The sequence below is a fragment of the Fringilla coelebs genome (assembly GCF_963513975.1).
Source record: "Fringilla coelebs genome assembly, chromosome: 1".
Classification (NCBI taxonomy): domain Eukaryota; kingdom Metazoa; phylum Chordata; class Aves; order Passeriformes; family Fringillidae; genus Fringilla; species Fringilla coelebs.
This window is the reverse complement of record NC_140028.1, coordinates 73,554,122-73,580,552: the sequence shown is the minus strand read 5'-3', so window position 1 is coordinate 73,580,552 and position 26,431 is coordinate 73,554,122. Positions and strand designations below refer to the sequence as shown.

The 26,431-nt window shown below is 39.7% G+C and overlaps 1 protein-coding gene across 2 annotated transcripts in view; it reads left to right on the top strand.

The window, feature by feature from the left end:
- The window catches only part of CTNND2 (catenin delta 2), a gene marked incomplete at both ends in the record, with an annotated part of 515,683 nt that overhangs the window by 260,287 nt on the left and 228,965 nt on the right, over positions 1–26,431 (top strand). The window contains one exon of one of the 2 annotated variants that reach the window (XM_084219011.1): positions 9,526–9,720. In XM_084219011.1, the coding sequence (XP_084075137.1) occupies positions 9,526–9,720 (195 nt within the window). Of the gene's footprint in view, positions 1–9,525; positions 9,721–26,431 lie in introns of those variants that run through there. The other variant, XM_084219012.1, reaches the window with a different exon arrangement.

Genomic DNA, 26,431 nt, shown 5'->3' with positions numbered 1-26,431 from the left:
CAGACTTGACACTTCATTACCCAGCTGAGTTTTGCTTTCTGTTGTTACCTTTTCCAGAGTGTTGCAGAGTGACTGGTTTGTAGATTTGTTTTTTTTTTTGTTTGAGAACCTCTATTCCACAAAGTACCTTCCTTAACAAATTCTCTGAAAATCTTGAGAATTTCACTTCTAGTTGGATTTAAGCTCTAGATATTCTTTCTGTTCCCTGTGCAGGGAAGAGTTGATGTGGAAAGGTTTTCCCCTTCCCCCTGCACTAGAGCTGCTGTGAGAACTTGCTCCATTTAAGGTTGACTGAGCTGATGCTTGGTTTGGGGGAAGGCACCAGAATTGCTGGAGTTTTTAGTTGCTGTGCTTTTCCACAGTGTTAAACACGATCAGAAAGTTAAATTTTCACCAGAAGGCATTAGTGCAGTAGTGCCTGATTTGTTTTGCTGGAGGCAGCAGTGCTTCTTAGCAAATCATTCATGCTGCTGGAAGTGGTCTCTCGTCCTCCAAAGACCTTTAGGGTTTTGCATGTTTAGCCTATACTGCTGCTTAACCAGCAGAAATTGGGTCTCCAAGTTTGCTTAGGTACAGCCTTGGGAAAGAAGGAAGACGCAGCCTGGGGAATTAAGGATGAACTGTTACTTCCCTTTGGATTGCAATCCTTGTCAGTGAAACATTTACAGTGGGGCTTCACAGACTATCCCATAGAGGGGTTTTTTTTCTGGATATTTGTTTTTGGGGCCTGTCTCATCAAGTACACCAGTATTTCATTCCTTTACTTGCTGAGTTGAATGCATTGCCACAACCCTTGCATCAGCGCAGAGCCCGTGGTGCAACACCAACTATTAGCGTTCAGAATTGGAAATAATAAATTTTTATCTTTTCTAAGATCAAGATAAGCAAAATTTCAAAGATCTCTGCTGCTGCAAAGGCCTAATATTGTTTTCAGTAGTCATGTAGCTGTGGTGAGCTATCCAAACAGCTTCTGCAGAGCTGCTTGGCTGTGTTGCTTAGTAACATCATCCTGTTGCTGAGGCACTCAGCCCTCACTCAAAGTGGGTAGTGAGCAGGAAAGTTAGGAACAGTGATTTGTATAACCAGATAGCAGCATCTGTTCCCATTTCTGCATGGGACTTCTCTTCCTTTTTCTTGTGAAATTGGCAAGGCTGAGGGGCATGGAAGAGGCAGAGCTTAAGAGAGGGGAGAGAAAAAAACACCAAACAAACACAAAGTAACACCCAGGATGATAATTTGCTAAATGGTTAAAAAAAAAAAAAAAAAAAAAATTATCTTTTACTTCCTTCCCAGCTGAAGGCAAATTGTTGGTGTATGGTAGTGGTTGCTTTGGGGCAGTTTCTGTTTTTAGTTTTTTCTTCATTGACAGTACCCTAGATGAGAAATGAAATAGGAATTATCTCCCTGAACTTGTCTGTCACATTTAATCTGCTATTTCTTCCTGGCTATATTTGCCCCTTATATCTTTGCTCACAGTCAAACTTTTCTTTTTCCACTAGCAATTTATTTTTGATAAAATGTTGTAAGCAGGTGAGTGCTTTTCAACAGAACGAGGGCAGTAGCAGAAAGAAGAAAATGCTCAGGATGAGGTACAAATTTATAGTGTGGTCCTTCTGTTTTCCCTAGATTCTTAGGATTATAATACTGATACAATACTTTACAGTGAAGTTAGATTGCATGGCTAGAATCATGGACTATTTAAAAATATTTCTACCTTTATTTTTCTTTTAAACATGCTGAGAAATGCAGTGGGTGCCAATATTTGGTTAAAAACTTGTTAATTTAGTATTTGGTGAGTTTAAATAGGATAAAAATTATGTGGGTGCTTCTTATAAGGCGCAATAAACTTTATTGAATTATTTTTAAAGTTTATTTGGGGCCCGTTTGTTGCACTTATAAAAGTGTAATCCCTTTTTTCCTCCTTCCTTTCTTTATTTTTAGCACTAATGTGAAAACTGCTAGCCTTAGTTCAGATGTTGGGTTTTGCGGTGTCCCTTAAGCAGCCAAAGCCAATCTGTTTTGAGTAGACTTTTCTAAGATACTTAATCTGGTTAATGGACAAATTATGTCTGGGAAATTCCACAGTGTGAGCTGAATGTGGCAGTATCCTGACGGTGACACTGCTAATAGGTTTGACAGTGCAGTGAGAGTTCGCAAGAAACACTCCAGACCATGTGTCATATTGTACTTCAATGTTTTAAGGAGAAAACCTGGGGAAAAGAAATCTAAGATACTGACAGGTGAGGCAAGGCTGTTCTTTTAGTTCTGGGGACTTGAATATTGGGGCAGACTTTTTGTTTGGTGGTGAGCTCCTATAGTGTGGGCTGAGGATGCCAGAGTAGCATATCCGTAGGGCTTTTTTCAGGCGTCCAGAGGTTGATATCAGTTGAAAGATGTCATGTGTAATTAGTCAATTCACTGAGGGCATTATTTCTTTCTGTATCTGTACAAATAGTCCTGAGTCAGAGAGAGAATGATGTAGTGAGAATGGAAAAAGTGTAAAAAAACAGAAATGAGTTTTAATTCTGAGCTTTCATTAGTTAATCTTTCATTCCAGTATTTTGGAAAAAAAAAATTGATACATATGTGTTTGTGTGTATGTAAAATCTAAACAAGCAAGAATCCTGTATTTTAAAAAACCCTAAACCCAGTTAAAAAGAATTCACTGGAGACTGTGTCCTGATTTTAGTGACTGCAGGTCTTTGGTGTGCTAGGGGCCCAGGCTGGTGTACCAAGGTGTGCATTAGCTGGAACTGCCATATGGCCTGTCATGTCTTACTGGTAATTTAACCATCTGTCATGTCTTAACAATTTGTATTCACTTTCAGTAGTCAGGTTAGAAGGGTTTTCTTCTCTTTGGTACAGTAATTTTCATCATACAATGCTGTTACATTTCCCTTATCTGAGTTCTATTAGTTTTATTTATAATCATATTACTTGTAGATCATACTTTCCTTTTACGATGTTATGACTTGAAGATGCATACATTCAGGCAGGCATTTTGGAGATGTTTCTGCTCTAATTTCTGGCACAAAACAAAGTCAGTATCAAAACTTGAGCTGTGAATGTTTGACTCCACTTCTCCTCCTGTTCACTTCTAATTCTGCACTTGTTCACATCAATTTTTTTGCTATGTAAATTAAAATAGGTTAGTGTCTCTAAAACAGGCTTCATAACATATGAGTTCAGAGTAAAAATCCCACTGTTCATATGTTCTTTCTCACATGAAGTGTTTTCAGAATTGCAGTGACCTGATCAACTGTAGATATATATTTATTTAATAAGTAGAATTATTATTATGCTACTGTTTATTTAATAGTAGCCTTTAAGGACAAGCATCTAAGAGAAAGTTACATCAAAAAGGGGTTTCAGCCATGATGTGCTGTTTAAATCAAAAAGTTCTTTCAGTCCTCTGAAAAGCATGCATCATATCAAAGCCACAAAATTCCTATGATTTTCTTTCAGAATCTGTGCCTGCAGGCTCTTATCTGAATGATGGACTTATTGCAATTTTACCATAGTCTGGGATTGGTTGTTATTTGTTTGGTATTTTTTTAAACTTGTAGTGTAAGCAACATTGTCATTATATTTAAAGTTAAGAATTGATGCAGCCACCTGTAGATCTTTAATCTTCTTTGTCAGAAAGATGCATCTTCTAAGTGCAAAGTGTTGTTGTGTGTTCAGTCTGGTTTTGGTACTTAAAGCCTCAAGTAGCCAGAGGTCTGCTGTGTGTTGAAAGGTGTGAAGTTGCAACAAAGTTTAATTAATTAAATTAAGTTGTTAACATGTAACTGATAAAGGGTAATACAATGGTTGTTGATCTTCAGCTCATGTGTCATTAATGATGTTCCTCCATCATACACATAAGGAAATTGTTTTACAGGACTCTTGATCAAGGTATTTAATGATCTAGGATTTCTGAATGAGGGCTGAATGGTATACCTGGTCAAATCTGAATGGGTGTTTTTAACATCGAGATTATCACTTGCATATTTTGTGTTTCCAAGGAGCTCTTAAATCCTGGACAGGAGGACAGTACTTGTATGCTCTTGCTATTAGGGATGTTTAGAGAGTATCATGACTTTATAGGGCTTCTTCTTAAAGGTGTAGCAAGGCAGGATGATAGGTTATAAAGCCTTTCAAAAGGGGCACAAATAAAAACTGTCCAAGATTTATTAGACCATACCCAATGCCTGTGATCCATTAATTTCAGTAATTTTAATGTGTTCAGTTTTTTGCAATAACAAATGCCAATATATTGGTTTACTTTGTTGACTTAAACTGTCAGATTAGCAGTGTCATTCAAACGTGTCTGTTGTATTTATTTTCTTGACAGCCTGCACCAGCTATGAAGAGCTATTAGGGATTATTTGGTGTATTTCTCTCACGTTACACTTGTCTGATTACGGTATTTATCTTCCTGTGGGAAGTGAGACTTTGTCAAAAAAGATCATTTCCTAGGAAACAATGGTTTCCCTATGCTGCTGAGGAATGTATCAAAATAACATGGAAAAATTTAGCTAGTAGGATGGGCATTTTTCAAGTGTAAAGAGTGGAGATCGACTTTTTGATCCAATTGGGTAGAACTTCACTTTTCATGTGTTCTTTCTATTGCCCCTCTTGAATGTGAGAGGAGAGGAAATATCACATGTAGGAATGTGTATTTTCATCTGGACAGTTCTAGGTTATCCTTGTTGCCCTAATCCAGTTCACCTGGCTGGGGCCTCACGTGATACCGCAGTGGAACCTTGCCACAGATGACTTTTAAAAGCTCCACAGTGATGCAGAAGCTAGGACATTCCACTTGCTTTCAGGTTTCAGTCTTGGAGGCTTCAGAAGACAGAGAAGACTCTCCTTACTGTATGCTTTTGTTCATATAATTAATCCGTTTCTGTTCTAAAAAAATACATTTAGTTTTTTTTCCTTAATTTGGTGCCTCTCACAGCTATTTTAGAGCTATATAGTCTTCTATATACCTTCTGCTGTGATATATCTGTGGCATTGCAATCAAATAATTTCTCAGTCTTTTGTCAAACAAGATTGGACTATTGGAATAATTGATTAATGGATGGTTTCTTGAACCCCTAAATAATGGTTTAGTTCTTCTCAGTGGTTTTGGATTGGTTTGGTTTGTTTGGGCTTTTTTAATTAATCTACTACCCCACTTTTTGACCTCCATGATCATGAGAGTTCTGGCTATGCTCTGGTGCTGAATACATCATCTATAAATAACAACTAGCAGGACTGAAAGTTTAATAATGAGTTTTCTTTGAACTTGAGCATAGACCTGTCTGTGAATGGGCTTGATGCCTGATTGCATCTCTGATATAAAAATAGCGTTGCTGTTAGGCCAGGCTGGCCAGGGAGTAGGGCTGAGCCCATTTCCAGAATATGTAGGAGAAAGGTGTGTGGCCTTGATCACTGCTTTGATTTCAGGCAGCCCAGAGAGGTGCAGTGCTATTAGTGGGGTGAAGGGCTGGCAGCTGGATAAGGTTTGGCAAGTGCAGTCTGGGGGGAGCCGTGCATTCATGACGCCTAGGTGTTTAGAGAAACCGCTTCTGAGGGCGCTGAGCTTCCTTAAAGATGCGGGACTGCTCGTGGGCCTTGCTGATCTGATCTTCTGTTGCTTCTTAGTAGTATAGTAGTTGGTTGCTGTTTTTTCCATTCTGACCTGGTTGCTTTTCCAGCCTCTGTGAGCTTCAAATACAAGAGTTTTTGAAGACAGTGGTACAGATCAGCTTGCAGCTTTGAATAGGAACGGATGTAGCTGTTGGCTGCTAACCCGGGATACAGGCAGGAGACCTGTTACCCCTCTCGTTCTCAGTGACATCAGTTCTTTGAGTTCATGGTCTTTGTTTTGATCAGTTATCTCAACTGTCTCTCCAGTGCCTTCCAGAGCAGCAGAATATGGTAAAGGGTTGAGTGTGTAGATGAGGTGGGATTCAGTTGTCTGGAATTTCCAAGTTATCTATGTGAGCTTTCCTGGATATAACTCTTGGTGTAACAGCTACTAGTAAGTTGATTTTAATATTTAAATAAAATAGGCAATAAAAAACTGTTGTTCTTAGGAGCAACTTCTAGGAGCAACTTCTAGGAGCAACTGAAAAGAAATTTTGACTTAAATCAACTTGCTGTTCTAGGTTTTTAAATACCAACTTAATAGAAACATTAAAAAGTATGATAGCATTGCATCTTTTTTTAAATCTTCTGATTTATTATCTTTTTAGCTAGATTTAAGAACCTTAAAGGGTAGTAGTATTTTGTGTTTAAATATTGATACCTGATAATTTGGAAATAGTGTAGTAAAATTGCATATAGAAAAGTATCATTTTTGCTTAAAACTTAAGGTGTTTAAGAGACGTGATTTTAAAATGGCCTTAATTTCTGAAATTTGAGAGTGGTTTAGTTTCTAAAATGAAAATATTTTAGTTACCTGTTGAAATCTTCATTTTCTTGAAATGTTAGAGGGTTAGTGGCAGTTACTCTCTGATAGGGTTTTAACTCTTGAACTTCTTGGGGGGGATGTTCAGTCATAATGTTGTTACTCAGATGCTTTGAAGTTGTTTTTAGATTGCCACTTAACTGTTTTCAGTCAAATCAGGTTGGTTAAATGTTTTGGTCAAGAAGTTTTTCTGGTTATACATGTGCTTACTGTTTAGTACAGTAGCATTAAAGTCTTAATTACATGTATAATTTGCAAATAAATCTCTGTTCAATATCAGCATAATAAACTAATATTAAGCTTCTATTTAGACTAGTATCAGCACTTGCTGAAGCAGAACTATCAGTAGAGTGTGAAGGAGGTTGAATTAAGCCCACCTCACCAGAATATTACCATAACAGTTTGGTTACATGCTAATATCTGGGTTATACTGCTGCTGAGTTCAATGGGAAAAATCTTTTGGCTTACAGGAAGCGGAGTTAGGAAGAAAACCTCTTGTTCGAAAACCACTGTTAACTTGTATGTGGGCAAAAGAATTGTAATGCTTCTAGAATGGGGTTGTAATTCCTTATTCTGTAGCAAGTCTGATTAGTTGATACACTGTTAAATGTCTGAAATGTTCTCCTTGATTTTTCTTTATTTTTTCCTGTGATGCAGATTGAGCCAAATATGCATTGAAATTTGGACATAATCATAACAGGCTGTTTTTCAGGCCACTCTGAAGAATACTAGACTTTGGTGGGAGCAGTTCAGCTGTTCTGAAAATCAGTCTCAAGGGTGCAGGGCTAAAGAGCACTTTGAAAACATAGAGCATGAAGAATTTAATTCTGTAATAGTAATATCAACTTTCTGGATAATTGCTGTAGTTATAGATAAAATATTTGGGATTCTTGGCAGACTTTCTAGTAAGGGGAGCAACAGAATTACTTTCAGCAGAGTGCTAATGGCAAGTCAGACTGAAAAATGTTTGAAGGGAAAACTATGCAAATAGGGCATTCCACTAAAAACATGCACAAAAGTTGAAAAATTCAGAAGAAAACACATATATGGCACAAGCTGATTAGGAGAAGGAAAGAGAATAAATTATTCTTTTCTCCAGACAATTTGTATTAAAGTTTAAGTAATGTTGTGTCAGTGTATATTTCTCATTTCTATCCTGTGTTGCTATCTCATCTTACTTTATATCCGTGATTTGCATTGTAAAAGCATTTAGTGTCTGTTTATGCCACAAAACCACTGGAAACACAATGATTGTGGCAGAGGCTTTCAACAGGAATAGCTACACTCATGGTCTGTGCAGTACAAGCTCAGCCAGTGGAACATCACCTACATCCCGAATTTCAACCTCGCAGAACTAGCAGGAAGGGCCAGAATACTTGTATCTTTGATTGCTTTTCTAAACACTTAAGTAGCATGTTACGACTTTGTGGTATAGATCTGACATTTGCAAAGTGTCACTTGCATACTTATTGCCTACTTTACTTTATTCTTACCTTCAAAATGTGTAATATTTATTCGGCATCCCCATGACTCTTATTGCCAGTCTTGATAACAGACCACAGAGCTGAAGTACCTGAGTGGCAAAAGGATTGAAGTGGCAACTTCAATCACAGCTGGAAGTATATAAGTCTCTTTTTCAAACGTTCTAATATAATCTGTTTTTAATAGTAGAATAAGAAGATGTTTTAGTAAAATTGCATTTGAGCTTGTTATTTACAAAAAAAAAAAAAATCCGTATCCTTAAAATGGTTTTTTCAGAAGGTGTGTTTAATTTGTTCATTCTCAGAGGATATTTATGTTGTAGAAAGTCTTAGCAACTTGATTTTTTTTCAAAGTGTTGAACACAAAATGTTGATAAGGCACAACCATTCTGTTGCAATTTTGAGAAGCATTTGAAAGATCGGCCTTCATGTAAATCTACATCCATTCATCAACTCCAGCTTATTTTATTTGTAGATCTTCAGATATGGGCATAACATGTGAAACTCGTTCTGACTGCTGCTGCTTTTTTCTCCCCAACCCTCCTACCTCCCCCAGTCCTGGACCCGTTTAGTTGAGGACATTGCTGGGTTGTACAGTTTTTACCTTTTCTTGTTTGTTTGTGGTTTTTTATTGTGGGAGGGGGCGTGGTTTGGATTTAGTTTGGTTTGGGGATTTTTTTTGGTTTTGTGGGGGGGGAGAGTTGGGGTTTTTCTTTTTTTTTTTTTTTTTGAGAGGAGGTGGTAGGTTTTTTGGTCTCTGTTTAAGAAGAGATGATAGTCATGATATCAATCTTAATGCCGCTGGCTGGGCTACGGGGTGTACCCAGGAGCTGCACCAAAGCCGGATAGCTCAGCTCTGAGGGGGGCTAACCAGCCCAAGCTCTGGCAATGCACCCAGCCTATGCCTTAGCTAGCCTTTAGTGATATACAGCTCAGTGATTATCAGCTCATGAGTGATTTCAGCTCTTTAGGCTAGCTAGGCTTGGCTGGGGCACCCAGCAGGCACTCGCAAGACCGAGAAAGAGAGGAGAGCGCTGTATGAGGTTCCAAGACGATGTCTTTATTGGTCTTCTTCGTAGCTCTTCCACGGAGTGTCTCGAAGGGTTTCAGGGACAGCGGCTCCGACGAGCCGGGCAGAAACAGGGGTTTATATAGGGTTAGAGAGAATTGAGAATTGTCCAATGGTAAGAGTTAAAAGAAAGTGACCTATAGCTTTACAGAGAGATAAGCCAGGGTCCGAGAGCGGGAGAGAGGGGCTCCTTTTATTCAGTCATCCTGACTCAGCATCCTGTTTCTGAACGCCAAAGCAGGCTCGCAGGGCCTGTGCCTGCTACAACATCTCACCAAAATATGTAGTTATCTTGGAAGAAATGGGATTTTTGTGTAGATGCAGGCAGCTGAATGATGCAGCTAAAGGGGTTAAATGGAGCTTTAGCTTCCCTTGTTTGCTATTTCTATTTGCATGTTGAAAACACTTGCTACTTAGTTTGAGGATTTTTTTTTATGTTTAAATGCTACTTTCAAGTAAAATTTTAATCGTCAGATCCTGTATTTGTCTCTTGTTTTCTCCCTCTTAAATGTCTCTTATAAATCTGTTTGCAGCTGGGTCTCGGGCATCTTACAGCAGCCAGCACAGCCACCTTGGCTCGGAGTTAAGGGCACTGCAGTCTCCAGAACACCACATAGATCCTATTTACGAAGACAGAGTTTATCAGAAGCCCCCTATGAGGAGTCTCAGCCAGAGTCAGGGGGACCCTCTGCAACCCGCACACACAGGCACATATCGCACTAGTACAGGTAGGTGGATGTAACCTGCATGATTGTCTTTCTATGAGATATGTGACTTACTCTCTGCTACTAACTCTTCTTCTCTTCCTGATGTGCTTAACCAAATGTATTCTGTGCATGCCAGTCAAATAAAATACCTTTTGCAGATGGCAGCTACCAATAGAACCTCAGATATGTGCACAAAAGGGAGAAATACTTAGTGTTGTGCTACATGTACAGTAGGTTAAGCTAATTTTGGGAGGGAACTCACTCATAAAGAGAGAGAAAATACTGCTGTTGATCTAGTATATTGTCTTGGAGAAAGATCTGTTGTCTCTGAAGAAGTTGCTAGGATTTTTTTTGCTTACGAAGGCTTTTTTTATGTTGCAAAAGGGCTGCAAAGTTCCTGCCATATAAAGCTAAGTGATTGTTCACTTGCTTTCAAAGTGAATCATAAGTAAATTTTCTTGCTCTGTCCCACAGGGGTATGCTTTTGTGTAGGTACACAGACATAAAATTGAACGATAACATAGGGAAAAGCTGTTAGCATCACTGGTTTATCCATAAATAATAATGATTGTCCCTGAAATGCATTGGTGTACAAGTCCTACTTTGCAGAATGTCATCTCAACCAAATGAAATACAGCTGTATGTTGGAACCCACAAATAGATCAAAAATCAACAGGGATATTTATGGTATTTAATGCACAAAATAATTAGAGTATTTAAATGCTACAGCCAAAATAGCCTAAAGCAGATGTAGAAGAAACTTGCCTTAGGAATTGTAAGTATTTCTGGTGTTTCATCTTCGCTGTGTTGATCAAAGAAGGAAGATTATGTCCATTTTCAGATCACTCCTATTTTCATCAAGGAAAAGCTAAGTGCACTTTTCAGAGCAAGATACTTTGCTTTCTTTTAATTTTTTTTTTAAACTTCTTTAAAAAACCCATTTCTCCGAGGGAAAAGCTGGCAGTTTTGCGTGTCCTACTGCCTTATGCAAGTTTGGGTGTTAAGAGTACAAGAGGAAATCTTAAAAAGGAAATTTAACCAGGGAATTATCTAGCAAAATACCTGTAACAGCTTTATGCTTTTTTGAAGAGCACCATTGCACTGTTTCCCTCCTGTTAAAGAAACTCTCACAGTCTCATGTTTTGTACAGAATCACACGTGCATATGAGGAAAAATTACTATTCTTTGCTTGAAAGGGAGAAAAACCTCTGCTTACATCAGTGAGTTGTGGAGGCAGTGGTAGTGATTGAAACTACTGTTTCTATTGAACTTTTAGCCTTCTGTTCCACCTGTGGCTGCCTCATATTGCCTATATGATGCTCTCTTTCCCAGACCTGCCCTGAAGAGGGTTTCTTGTTTCACTTGCAAAATATCCCTTTAGTTGTCTGTGCTGAAGTAGCAGGCTGGTTTGTGACTGTCGTGCTCACAGCACCTCAGTAAGGAAGGAAACCTAGTCAACACAGGTAACAGTTACAGTGAATTAAATTGGGACACTGGACATTACTTGGTTAGACATGGAGATGGGTTTTCAAAAGGAAAGAGAAAAAAATTAAAAAAACCCCACAGTCATATGTGTAGCAGAAACATGGCCTGTGAAGGTGAGTTTTGGTTTGCTACTTGGGATGCGGATTTGAACATTGCTGCAGGCTCACTTCATCAGTCCAGCTTTGTGTTGGGTTGATCCTCCCATGCCTTCCACCCTCACCCCTATCATCAGGGTCAGGGGACATGGAAACAGATGGATGTGTGCCAGTCCAATCACTCTGTTGCTCTGTTGATAGCTGTCAGCTTTTCACACAGCCAGGCTGAAGAGCTGTCAGTGCTCAGAGGGAATTTTGAGCTGGATTGGATCAGCTCTTGGACTCAGGCCTCTAGCACAAATACCAATAGGAACATATCCTTTCTGATGGAGACCATGCAATTTTTTTTCAAATTAACAGAAAGGAAGGAAAGGAGTTCAAGTTTGCACTTTTTTTTTTTCTTTATTAGGTTTTCTTAAATGTTGACTTTTTCTTTCTTTTTTTTTTTTTTAAATTTTAGAACTAGATTGCTATTTGGTGTAAGGTATGGGAGATGTAGATTACTGTGTACTCCATGAAGATATGTGCCAAGGATTCATGGCCAGTATATTCTGTGTATATGACTTATGACAGAGTAGGGAGCTTTAAGACTTAAGAGAGCTCCTTGGTGCACCATAGTTCACACCCTTTGTTTATGACAAAAATAGCTTTAATCATGATGATGATGCATGCTTTTCCACATCTGACAGAAAGAAAAGGGAAGAAAAACTTAAAGATGTTGTCCAAAGGATTTTTTTTCTCTGCAGCTGACACTGTCCATTGGAAATAAAAATTAAGTTAGTTATACTTACAAGCCATTTAATTCTTTTTAGTGGGGTTTCTTTTTGGTTGGTTTTGGTAGGTTTTTTTTAATTTTGTTGTACTTTGTGGGGTTTGAGGGGATTTTTATGGGGTTTTTGTTTGACTTGTTTGTTTGCTTTTAAAGAACATTATTCCTGAATTTGAAAATTTCACTTACTTTGGAAAAGTAACCAAGAATGGTTACTTACTATAGACATCACCTCTTTCTATTTTATGAGCCCTTAAATACATATTACCTTCAAGAATGTTTACACAACTGAGGATAAAGCCCTCTCAACAGTTTTTTGTCTTCTAGGTGAATTCAGTAAGCAAAATACAATAAGCTAAAATTTCTCTATGGGGTGAACTAAATTAAGTTTGTTCTATATACTCATTGTGTTTTGGGTGATGTTTTGGTTCTTAACTTTAGTATTTTCTTTGTATTTCACTTGAGAATGAAATGCATGGTGATAGTTCTGCACCACATACTGCAGAAGGTACAGAACATGTCTGAACATCTCCCCTAATACCTTTGGAGATGATGAATTCTTCATAGAATCACTGGATGGTTTGTGTAGAAAGGGACCTCAAAGGTGATCACATTCTCTCTTCTCTGTCACTGCCAGGAAACCTTTCACTAGACCAGGTTGCTCAGAGCCCCCTCCAGCCTGGTCTTGAGGATTTCCGGGGACAGGGAGTCCACAGCTTGTGTGGGCAACCTGTTCCAGTGCCTCACCACCCTTACCATAAAGAATTTCTTCCTCATATCTTATCTAAACCTGTCCTCCTTTAGTTTAAGCCTATTCCCCCTTGTCCCATCACTTAGTGCTCTTGTGAAAAGTCACTCTCCAGCTCTTGTAGGGCCTCTTCAGGTACTGAAGGGGGCTCTAAGGTCTTCCTGGAGCCTTCTCTTCTCCAGGCTAACTCTCTCAGCCAGTTTTCACAGGAGAGGTGCTACAGCCCTCTGAGCATCTTGGTGGCCTCCTCTGGACTTGCTCCAGCAGTTCCCTGTCCTTCCTGTGCAGAGGACCCTAGAGCTGGATGCAGCACTGCAATGGGGGTCTCACAAGAGGAGAGGGGCAGAATCCCCTCCCTGGCCCTCCTGGCCATGCTGCTTTGGATGCAATGCAGGACATGGCTGGATTTTTGGACTGCAAGCACCAATTGCCAGGTCATGTTGAGCTTTTCATCCACAGACTCTCCCAGGTCTGTCTCCCCAGGTCTAGTCTTGTTCCATTCTCCAGCCAGCCTGTACCTGTGGTGTAAATTATAACTGGGTGTGTTACTGTCATGCTGTCTAAGCTAAAAATAATGTTTCAAATTTGACAGCAGTAGCTGTAAAAGCTCTTTTAGTTGTTAAGCTTTTACTTAACAATCCCGTTTGGTCTTCAAAGGGTAATGCTTTCTCTCATATGAAAAGTACCAGCCCAGACTTTTGCACTAAAAGCAGTAAGTGTGAAATTTTCCTTTTGAAATGGGAAGCCTCAAAGGATGTGCTTGGAGGGAGTACTCAGACACAATACAAAAAACAAATTCATTTATTTACTGAATAGCAACTTATAGCTTGTATTTGTAACTCAACTAAATAACACTAATAATTTTTGTTCGGGCAGGTTCGTTACTGATTTCCCTCATAAACCTAAAGGTTTTGAATTATTCATATAGTAGAGATAAGCTTATTAGATGGGATGTTTACATGAACACTGATAGAATTTGAAGAGGGCTGTTAATTAAGAGGGAGGAAGGGTTGCCTTTCAGCCAGAGTGGCACATGGAATCAATGATTGTTTGCTTATTTGCAGAATTAGAATTTTGAACTAGAGGTTTAGTCTATAGTTATTGACATTTAATCCACGTCGAACATGAAACCAGGCAAAACAGGCAAAAACACACTATTTTGCAAGCCTGGGATTTCTGTAGCTGCCTTGAGGACAAAGCATCCTCACTGTTCTGGTTGTGGGCTGTCAGTGTTCAGCTGCAGCTCAGGAGCACAGCTTTGTCAGCTGTGGGCTTTGTGTGAACAGTTGTCATCACCCTCCAGAGGCTGGCATCACTGTCTGGAAGCTCGTGCTTCTTTTGTGGTCCATCAGAGAAACCGATGAGCCCTCTTCTGTAAAAAGGATGTAATTTCCAGATAAAGTTTGTAAAAGCCTTGAAAGAGTGTTACCCCCAGTGGTCTGGGAAGGAGGGATGAGAAATGGGAGAGCTGTGCTTTTTCTGAACTCTCGCCAAAGAGCGACTTTATCAGACGAAGTAAGTGTTGCTGTGTAAGAGCACTGGTGCTGCTGGTGAACTCTGAACATTTAGATCTCAAAACCTGCAGACATCTTAAACCATGCTTTAAGAGCACTTACTGGTTTCAGGGGCTGCAGGCAAATACTTTTGACCCCCAACCTTACAAATGTGACAAGGATGCACTGGAGGAGTGAACCTGTCCTCCTCAGCTCTGTGAAGGGTGCGTGCATCTCGCTGGCATCAGGACAACACTGGCAGCCTGGAGGAAAGCTTAGGGATAGTCTCGGGATGAACACAACCTGAGAATGGTCTGTCTCAGTCCCCAGAAGGTCACCATGGGGAAGGTGTTGTGACACCGGTCAGCCGTGGTTGAGTGGACTTCAAAGTCCAGCAGCTTCATGTGGTTACATGAAGCTGCACTTGGCGCTCATTGGAGTGCTGGGTGCACGGAACTGAGCTGCCTCCTTGATGAAGACAGGGCATGCAAGGTACTGCAAAGACCATTCTGAGAGCATTAGGAGAATGAGGAGTCTGTCATTGATCTGCAGAAATGAAAGAGAACCCTGGAAGGAAGGATTTATTGAAAGGAGGTTGGATAGTAGAAGCTATGCAGCAAAAGTTGGTATTGTCTCTGAAGAGTTGCTTAGGGTGGGATCTGCAGGGCTCATCAGGCATGCTCTTGCAATGGGTTACCTATCAGGGCACGTGTTTGTGGCAGGTGCACTCATGCAGCACTTCCTGTGCTACCCTCAGAGCTGCCCAATGTCCCTGTGTGTGCAGGCAGCTGCCAGGCTGCCCTCAAGCTTCTCTGATGGCCTCCATTCCTTCAGGCCAGGTCCATCTCCCTGAGATTCCTCCCACTGATGCTTGAGTGCTTCCACCAGTACACCAGCACCTCTGAAAATGTCTGTTCCCAAAAGCTGTGTTGCCACAGGTTGCACCACTTCTGCGCATCATGGCACAGAGTACAAATCCAAGAGAAGAGGCCTGTGGAATTTGTGATGGCAGGTGCAAAGCAGAAATATGTCTGTCTATTTGCAAGCTGGGTTTCTGTGTGGAGGAAGAATGCTGACTGGAGAGCAGTTAACAGCCAAGACAGCTGCTTTTCAAAGCAAAGAGTTATCTGCTGCTCCTGGCCATTTGCCAGTGGCAGGGATAAACACAATATTTCATTGTCCTGTGCTGCAGCTCAGGAAAAACTGCCAAAGGTGAGAATTGCCCTTGTGTATCTGGACAGATGCTCTTGTCCTCTTCTCTGCCTTCCATCCCACTCCTGCCTCGTACTTCATTTGCTGAAGGAAGTGTCTGCAGCAAGGGATGCTTTATCTCAAGTGCTGCTTGTAGTAATGTTGCATTTCTCCTGTATAAGTGTGTTTTGCTTCAGTAGGGTAGAAGCAGTGTTTGTTTCTGGAGTCCAGTCTTTCTTCATGGACTAGATACTGCTGGAGGGATGGGAGGAGGAGCCAGGTGGCAGTGGCAGCATTTGCTGCTTTATGCCTGCTACGCTTGGCCTGGGCTTTTGCTGTCCTGGAGTTTAGGCAGTGTCCAAGGAGTAGGTGTATAACAAAACCTAGTCTCTTTTGCCTCTTCGGGGCTGATGGCTTTCTCACAACATGACTGAGCTGCCTCCTTTTTCTGTCTGATGAGGTATCTGTGGTGAGGATCATGTCTCTATTCATGACCTAAAGAAGTAGAGAGGGAGAAGACATATGCCCATTTTTCTTCTGCTCCAGGCAGGAACAGCCCGTAGAAAATGAATTGTACTCTTTGTTTGAGTTTGTTCTTTTGCAGGGAGGGGACATTGCTAGTTTTGGTCCTTGGGGGTGTGCAAATGGCTCTGACCTCTTCCTCTTCTCATTTGTTTTGCACAAGTGAAGCAGGGCAGTCCAGGTTCTCAGAGCCAGGTTCATGTGTCATTTGCCCCTGCTCACTGGGGGTTCCCTCCCTGTGTGAAACGCCTGACCTCTTCAAACTTCCATCTCACTGACCTGGTAGACAGGAGTCTGACATTGTGGAGTGGCTTCTGGAAAGTTGCACTGGCCACCATCTCCTTGCCTCTGCCCTGCCCTCCCTCTGCAGCTGGCCTGGTGGAGCAGAGACCTTGCCTTGTCCTGGGAGGGAGTGCTGCTCTGCTGCCCAATGGCCCTGCCTTGCCAGCAAGGGAGCCAGAGTTCTGTGGGAACAGTAATGGCTGAGTAGGTCCAAGGAATTTTTTTTTTTAACAGATTTTTACAGCAAGGATGGAGGAGGGTGTTGCATGGGCTTCTTAATGCTGTTTTGAAATACCCAAGGGCTTCATTTGCTGCATGTTTTTTATGCTGGTCCAGCTTAGCCTTTCTTTGGTTCTCAACATTTTATCATGTCTCTTACCTCCTTTGTTGTCCTGTACAAAAGGAGAATGAGGCTACAAAGGATGCATGAAATGAGCCAAAGTATATCATCTTCACAGGACCGTAAATATTTGTCTTGGTATGTAATAAAGTAATGAATATCTTTGAAATTTTTAGAAGTCATTATTTCAATGTGTATTTTTTACATCTTGTGAAGTAATTTTCAAATACTCAAAAATTTGACATATGAAAAATTTAGTTGTCTGAAACCTTTACAGTGAGTTACTCTTCTTTCAAGAACAGTTTAGCTACGTTATTGTAGTTGTTTTTTATCACCAACAGATTATGTCTTTCTGTATGCTTTTACAGAGAAACTGTTCTTGAACTGTTTTTAAGGTTTTAAACCTTAATATTTTGACCTTTGAAATTTGTTGGGATTTTTTCATGGTTATGAAATAGTTTAAAAGAGAATGAGAGTCATAGAATAGATTGGGTTGCAAGGGGCCTCCAAAGATCCTGTAGTCCAAATCTTCTGCAGTAGTCAGGGACTTCTTCAACCAGACCAGGTTGGGCAGAGCCCTGTCCAACCTGACCTTGAATGTGTCCAGGGATGGGTCTTCTACCACCTGCCTCGGGGCAGCCTGTTCCAGTTGTTCCTTACAACCTTCATTGTAAAAAAAGCCTTCATTCTTCTATCCTCTGTTTAAAACCATTGCTTCTTGGCCTATTGCAACAGCCCTGCTAAAAGGTCCCTCCCCAGCTTTATTTCAGGCCCCCTTCAGGTACCCTGTCAAGTCTCCCTGAAGCTTTCTCTTTTCCAAGCCCCAACTCTCTCAGCCTTCCATCATAGGAGAGGTACTCCAGCCCTCTGACCATCTCTGTGGCCCTCCTGAGGACCAGATCTAACATCTCTGTCTTTCTTGGGCTGAGCTGGCTGCAACACTCCAGGTGGGGTCTCACCAGAGCAGTGTAGATTGGGAGAATTCCCTCCCTCACCCTGCTGCCTGTGCTGCTTTGGATGCAGCCCAGGATGCAGTTGGTTTCTGGGCTGTGAGTGCCCATGGCTGGGTCATGTCCAGCCTCTCATCCACCCCCAGGATCTTCTGGGCAGGGCTGCTCTTAATCCCTTCATCCCCCAACCTGTATTGATACCACAGGTTTTCTGCACCTTGCATTTGATGGTCAACATTCAGATGTTATCTGATACAAATACAAGGGGTTTTTTTTTATACTTTACTTGGAGATATAGATTTTTTGATGGTCCCTTGGTAAATTGTTTGTTATTAGCTGTTTCAAATCACTGAAGTTGTCTTATGATTTAAACATGCTGAAGAAAATTTAGAAAATTAACACAGCATGAAAAAAAAAAGAGATTATGTAAAATGACATTGAGGGACTGCAATTTTAATGTCATGATGAATCACATACAGAGGGCTTAGTTCAGTTTTCTGCCTCTGTAAGGTGTGCAGACATAACTTCAGCTTTGGGAATCAGAAGTCTGATCCTTGCAAATCACCAATGGTAGTTTCCAAAGGGCACTTTATATCCCAGTTATCCTTTCTCGGGTTAAGTATTGCTTTTCAGCAGGGAACTGGAATTTAGTTAACCAGATGTATCACCTCTAATTCCATAGACTTCAGATTAATGAGTCTAAAGGAAAGGAATCTAAAGGGGCTTAGAGGAGAAAAAAATCGTGTATACAAGCATTTAGATATTGTCAAGTTCTTACAGGGAGCACCAATGAGTACATTGCTATAGTAATTTATTTCTAGCTGTTAATGAAAAGCTACCTGTTACATGTTCTTTCCTGTGTTACAAATACTTGATTTAAAAAGAAAAAGGGAACTTTGATTTCAAATATACATTTTTCTTTATTTGTCTCTAAAACTCTGAGTTCAGGGGAAAAGGAGGAGCAAATGAAATATCAACTTTCACTTGCCCCATTTAGATTAAAACCTTTGTCCTTTTTGCTGTTTCTCAAAACTGTATTTAATTTTTCATTCTTTCTGATCTAAGAGAGTTAGACTGTAAATACCGAATATTGCTTCTTTCTGCTTAGGTGGTGGCTTTTTTTCTGGCTGGAGGACAGGTTGTTTTGTTGTGTCATAAGCTGCTGTACATGGATGTGCTGTGATGGCACAGCTGTAGATTAATTGAGGATCATGCTGATAAATCACACAGCATGGAGTTCTGGCTATAGGACATAATGTTTTCAGAGAAATTAAAAGGAAGAATTACTCCTACGACTGCATCTCTTTCAGTTTGGTAATGTTGTGATAATAGACCTGTACTCCTAACTGACATCCACTTGATAACATTGTTTTGGGAGAGAGAATTATAGGAAGCAAGCAGGGAACAAATCTTCAGTACAAAGTAAATTGAGCAGAAAATACCTTAGTAATCTGCATAAAGAATAACAAATCACCTCAAAGCAAGACAAAGTCATAATCTCATTTCATTGTCAGATCCAGGTTTGCTCATATAATCTTACTGTGTTATAGTCTTGCATATATGTTTTTAGGTGATTTTTTTTTCCTTCTGTGAGAAAGAATTTTCTATTTTATTTCCTTCCTATTAAAAATTTGGCAGAGGAATAACAAAATGCACTGTTTTCAACTTCAGCAGTATCCTGTGGACAGGAATGGAGAGAGAGGGGCCAGATATTAAAACCCTTCAGAATCACCTTTGTAATCTGAAAGCAATATCCCCCCTTATAGTGCAGAAGCATTTCTCCAAATAAAATAGTTGTAGTTTCAAAGTATTGAGCCTATGATTGAGTTCCATAGAGGAATTGCACCCATATGAATACAGACAAGATTTTACCACTCAGAATAGAAACCTTTTAGAATGGTTAGTATCCATGACTTCTTTCCTGTGTCCCAGAGCAGGATGCCTCCAGAGACTAGTATTTTATTCCATATATTTTCTAGTTCTTCTATTCTCCTTTTTTCAATAGAAGAATGACTTGTAACATATCTGAGCATTTCTCAGGTGCCCCTTGACTTTTGCCACCTGTTGAGGGAGAGCTGTGATTATAAAATCTTGTTCAGGGGAGTACATACTCTGTAAATCTCATCTGCCACTACTGAGAAAATACAATGTTTGTGCCAGAAACTGTAGGTGTATTTGTCATCTGTTTACTGTACAGGTGTAGTCTCTGTTTAAAGATTCATCAGATTAGATTTAAGTGATGCAGGACATCCATTCTCGTTTATACACTTCAGTGTTGCATAGAAATGCAAGCTTGTCATTCATGAAATAAAAATTGAATTCAAACTCCTTTCATAAATCTCATTCTTGTAAATCTTTGCTGAATGAAAACACTGCTGTGCCTCAGGTAACTACCCAGTCATGTCTTTAAGATGACTAAATCTTTTATTAGAGGATCATTTCTTCTGCAGTATTACATTTAAAGGCACTCTTAAAAACCACCAACCCTTTTTTTTTTTTTTACTTAGGCTGTACTCTTTTTTCTTAGTATAAGATTGGTTACTTTTAGAACTATCCGTTTGTTGTAATTTCAGCAGTTCACATGTAGTTTTCATGAGTACAGGCATACAAGTAGAGTAGTTTTTACTTAAATGTGTTCAACAACTTTTAAACTATCATTTGCAGAAGTTAGGTTAAAGGTGAACATACTGTGTGGTCTGGCACAAGAACACAAATGTGATTACCTTAATAACAAAACAACTGTCTGTTCCAGAGTGGAAGGTACTAATCAAAATAGCTGCAGTTTATTAGGGTGTTCTAAGAAATACCATTTAGTAGCCACTTTACTACTTAGGATTATAGTGCCCTAAATAAGGAAAAGTCAGAATCTGAACGAAAAGATGTTTATGTGCCTGATGGCTGTAGCATGGTGCAGTGCAGTCTGTTAATCTGTTATTGTCTCATACTGTTTATATATCTTTTTATATATTAACTGTGACTTTTGTCCGTGTGTTCAGCTTTATGCTGGCCAGATGGACAGGAAACTTCAGAAATTTCAAGAGAAGGTTGTTTTAGGAGTGAAAGCAGAGATTTAGTTGCAGTAGGCTCATTTATGTGCAGCAGTGTGGTCTGTGCAGATTTGCTGTGATTGGGTCATTTTGTCCCACGCACAGAAAGTGAAATCATATATTACTGCAAAGAGAGGAAGGTGATGTATATGTCTCCTATATTGTGCCATTGCTCAGGGTTGAATTTTATCTCTAGTGAGGAAATTCCCATGATGAATTTTAGTATGTCAAATTCTGGAAGGGCATTTGTTGATTTCTCTGTTTAAATGCTCATGTAACAAATGAATTAAACTTCATGTTCTTCCTAAACTGAGGGATGGAGCTCAGTGAGAAAAGACACAATCTGAGAAAAGATCTTGGCAATAACATCTTCAGCAGCCAAAGCTGGCATCTGATTATCACATTATGTGTACGCAGCATTTTTTACGTGCAGAGCAGCATCACTGAAACATGGTAGAAGCTGAGCCTGAGAATGAAAGTTGCATATATTACTGAGATTAAAATCTGGCAGATTTAAAATGCAGTCAGTTCCTGGAGGTGGAAAGGAGTGTTATATTTCTTAATACTGATAGCTTGAAAAATGAGGCTTCTCCTCTGTTTGGTTGTAAACAAGGAAGTTGTTCCAGCCTTGAGTTGGAAATCTGAAATAACTAAAAATATACGGTTGAAATTCTAATATCTGCATAAAACCCTGGTGTCCACTTGGACTAGGTGGATTTTAAAATTATGCTTTAGCTATATGTGCTTTTGAGATAACATGCCTTTGAGATGCAGGCTGTGTTACTCTGTTGGACACTCTGTGACTCTAGAACCTCATGGTGGTAAATGACTGGAGGAAAGGATGTAGAACTGGAGAAGGTTATGGATCTGGGGATGTGAAATAGGGCAGGTCAGTGGAGCCTGTAACAGACACAGCTGTGGAAGAGGCTGCATTCAGGTTTGGACTTCAGGCTTCACTGAAGACTCATTAAGCACTGTTGCAAAATTAGCTTGGGCAGGAAATCACTCCTCTCAGCCACTATATCACTCATTTCAGCCACTGAAATACAGGCTTTTAAAATACAAATTCTGTCACCATTGCTGCTCAATGAATTAATTCATCTACCTGTTTCTGCATTAACATTTGCTTAGAAATGCAAAAACTTTAAAGATTACTTCATTCTTAAAGTCATTTGCTTCCATTGCCAACCCTGGTGGTACCAGGTGATTTCAGATTGACACAGCTAATTGCCTAATGAACCCATAAGTAAGTTAATTAGTAGTAAAGAAATGCCAAGTCTAAATTGGTGATGAAGAAAATCATTCCATGATTTTCCATGCTGAGGGTTAGGCAGTGGCAGTTATACAACTTCCCCCAACAGGAAAAAAAAAAAAAAAAGAAAAGGAGAGAACTAAGACACTGTGTGTGAGAATGGGCAAACTGAAGTGGAACAAGATAGACAAAAGCCTTCAAAGTGACCAGGTAACAGCTGAGCTGTGATGTAAATAGAGGAATAGCTCAGAAACCAAGGAAGCAGTATTTTCTTTGACTGACTCTGCATTATAGAAAAAATGTTGGCTTCTAAGCAAAGGAATATTCAGCCTTACTGTTACAATTAGTGTTAGATCTAAAGAACACTCTTAGAAAATGGAACTGAAAGGACACCTCAGTGCAGTAGCAAGTTCAGTTCTTCAGTCTTCAAATGTTGTCAGTTTCTGTATTGAAAGACTCATTGAGCACAATATACAGAGCACAAGTGATGTTTCCTTGGTTTCTCTGAAACAAAGAATTCTGCAAAACAATGGCATGTAGATATTGCAATGGTAAGGACATGATTGGTTGGAGTGTACACTCACTTTGAATACGTTTATGACCTTCATTAGGATCAGTATTTTACAGCTGCCAGAAATGGCAATGAGCCTATTAAATAATTCAGAAAGGCCTTGAATATTTCCCATAGCAGTGGGAGCGTAGCAGCTAAACAGCCACCTGTGGTTTTTAAGATGGGATGGAACAGTGAGAAAAATATAAATCTCCTGTGATGGTATCTGGTAGACAGGGATGTTGCCTTGATAAAAAGGCTTCCTCCTCACCATGTCATGAAATCATCTGATGATTAAAATATTACTGAATACCTACTTGCACCAGCTTGTAGACATACTAATTACAAGTAGGTGTGACAGCTAGGTATAACCAGTACTTGAGGAAATTATGACTAACATGTTTGTGGGTGGAAAAGAGGCCTTTTTTGCTATGCACCATCCTGTTCTGTATTAATTTTTTTTAGTTTGCTTGCATTTCCCCTGTACATTGTGCTGTGTTCCCTTAAAGATATACTTGTGCAGCAGGGAGACCTGTTTGCCACGACCAGCTACTTAAAGCACGGAGCTGAGCATGGGGAAGCTGACTGGAGGGAAGGAGGTAGTATTTCCCCTGATTTACACAAAATAGGAACATCTGGAGAAAGCTGGAGCCCACAGAAGGAATTAGGCAGAACAATCCTGGAAGCCTTAAAGGGTTGACGTGTTTGAAATCAAAAGCTGGCTGGCTGGTGAAGAGCCCATCTCATGAGCATGCAAAGGAAGATTTGCTGAAAAGTCTTTTTCATTTGTCTCTGGTTAAGAATTGGGAGACTGGATTGCAAGAAAAACTAGATAGGACAAAATAAAGAGTGCAGAAAAGTGAGGGAGGAGCAAATGGAAAACAAGAGAAATAGAAAGTTTTTGTAGTTTTCACGGTGTTTTTTCTGGTTTGAGTATGAGAAGTCACATAGCAAAGATGTCAGCCTCCACAGAACTCCTGTGGTATTTGGTATTTGCAGAAGGTCCTAAATATTTTAAATCTAATCTGAACCCTTGTATCTTGATATCCTGTAGTGTTTGCTTTTTTGTTTTGTTTTGTTCTTTGCATATCTGAAGTACAAAATTGCATGTGCATGTGTATTTTGAGCAGAGGATATGAGAGTGCCTTTATCAAATCTTGGCAGCATTAGAGGTAGTTAATAATACCTATTACAAGGAGGGATTTTTCCCCTCTTTCAGTAAATATTTTCAGTTTCCCTCAGCCATGTATTTCTCTAAAATTTTATACTTCCCATGTGGAAAAATGCTTCTAAAAGTAACATCTAGGCAAACTGTTATTAGTAGTATTTATTATTTTTATATGTAATGCCATGCATCTTGAGCAATATTAAAATTGACTGTTTGTGCTTGTTCCTTTGGATTGCTAGTTCGCTACTAGCTTGATTAACATCTGTTTTCTTAAACTTCTATGCCAAAGAGGCTTGTACACGCCTTAAAACACTCATTTCAGCATTTTGAGTTGAAGTGTTTGTATGCCCCAAGCTTGATGAGGTTTTTTCATAATTGACAGAGAAGGCACTGTGTTATTTTTATGGTATGTTAGGTGGGAAAAGGATCTACTTAATAAATCTTCCTATAAATTTGGTACTAACAGAATGCACTGCATTTATATCATTTATGAATTCATGGTGGGATGGTGGACATACTTTGCACTGAAAAGATATCTCACTGGGATCCAATTTTCAGCTTTCACCAGAGGATGTAAATCAACTGCAAGTGAAAATCAGTGAAGAAAACAAATAAAGGGAGCAAACAAAGAAAATAATTTTGAAATCTCCATGAAAGAAGCTAGGAGAAGGTTACCACAGGAACTAAATGTCTAATATCAAATAATAAGAAGAAAATTTTACAAGGTGATACCTGCAAATAAAACAGCAGCATCAGTGAGGTAATTTTCAGCAAGCAGGTGTAGCAAGATAATTCTCATTAGTGAGTTTATAATTTCTGAAGGTCTGATCTTTCTTATGTTAACTTGGCAAAAAATGTCTCCTGGCTTCTAGAAAGTCTGAACTTTTTAGCAGTTCATATGGAAACTTGATCTCCCTAAGATACTCAGGTATGGTGCAATAGTATGCCTGCATAGATCAAGATGTTCTTGGTTTTTACATTAGTGGGTCCTAACATCTGCCACAGATGTGAGAAGAACATTCAAAAGCTGAAAGTCAGCTTCTGAGTATCACATTATGAGCATATTTAGTGATGCACCTAAATTTTCAGCTTTAATATTAAAGTTGTGATACCTTTGTTAATACTGTGTATTAACAAAGAAAACTATAAAGACTGGCTGTTCTATATGCTGTTTCTGCAATCAAGAGAACCATAATCAGGGCATGTATCAGGTTTTCAGAGGGTTTTCACTATATTTAACAGGAGCTTTTCTTTCTCTTTGACAGACATTTGTAAGAATGTACTAAACATCTGTGTGGTACCCCAGATACTCTGTTTACTGGGTATGTGATTTTGGTTGGAGTAGTGACGGGCTGAGATGACACAGTATCTTTTAGGTATTAATGACATGACAAATTAAAGCAAGATCTTAAGTGTTTAGGGGACAAACTGAGATCACTGAGACTCTAGTGCTTGATTTGCAGTGTGAAATGCTCACTTGGAAAATTCTCATTTCAGAAATTCTCAGTGAAACCCTTTTCTCAAACCAAAATTAAAATTCTCCTTTTCAAGGGCAGTTCTTACATTTAAGTTTAAAATATTGATTAAAAATCTAGAGAGATTTATTGGCCTACAACTGAGCATGTCATTTTTTGTACTGGGTCTTTGCTGGCTGCAGCAGAGAGTGTGTGCTGTGGCTCTCCCTCCAGCATGAGCCAGCCTCAGCTGCAGGTCCTGGACTGTGCAAGCCCTTCCTGCATGTCTGGAGTGGGGCACTTGGGAGGGCAGGTCGGGTCCCAATCACCCTTTCCTTGTGTCTCTGCAAGGCCACTGTACCGAGCAGGAGCTGTGGGAAGGCCAGCCAGTGCAAAAGGAGCAAGCAGAGCTACAGAAACTTACCTGACATTCAGAATCCACTGAATTTCCAGGTAAATTCCTAAAAAGTGAGGAGAGCAGTCACTATTGAAAGCAGTGTTTTCACTTAGGTAAGACACAATACAGGATAAATAAAGTTTTGAGTCCTTCTGCCTATTTGATTTTAATCTCGATCTCCTTCTGATTTTTTGGGACTTTGAAGACCAGAGGAAGGTCTGGTTTTATGGACACCTTTACCTTCAAGCTTCACAAAACTAAAACTGCTTCTTCACAATGTGGTTATGAGTTTTGGTTTTACCTTTATGTAGAGGCAGAATAGGGTCAGCAGTAGATCCAGGGAAAAGACATGACTTGACCATGACTCTGCTTCAGCCAGGCCAGATCTCAGGCTGGTGGGAGAGGGAAAGACAGCCCATTTCTCCAAAAACACTTCTGTTGCAATTCCTTTTTGTTGCTCTCTTCTCTTGCTGAGGCAAACTCCCTGTCCTTGTCAGCTCACCTAAACTGACCTGGTTCTTGTCAAAGTGTAGCTGGCTTGGATTTGACAGGACAGTCAAATGCAAAAGTTAGAGAAAGGGCTGTCTTCCATTGACAAACAGGTTAAAAGGTTGCCTGACCATCTGCAAATGTACCTGGTATGTGAATGCTTTCTGGTTCGGTCCAGCTATGTGCTCAGAGAAGATTTACTATGCTGGGTGAGGAAATCAACTTCTAAATCTGTTTCATTAGACATAATCACTCTGGCTTTGCTGTTTGAATAGTTAAATAGAAGGGAGATCTCAATAGTGTGCCATAGCCTAAAAGAGCCACAGTTCACTTGGTGGGTTTGGCTGCCAAAGGGTTTAGTTTAAGCAAGGGAAGTGCATTGGTAGAAGATGACTTTTCTTCAGTTTTACATACACTTATTTTTGTAAAAATGTCTGCTAATGCATAACCCATGTACTGTCAATGACAGTGGAAGTTAGATGTAGAAATTTTTCTGATGT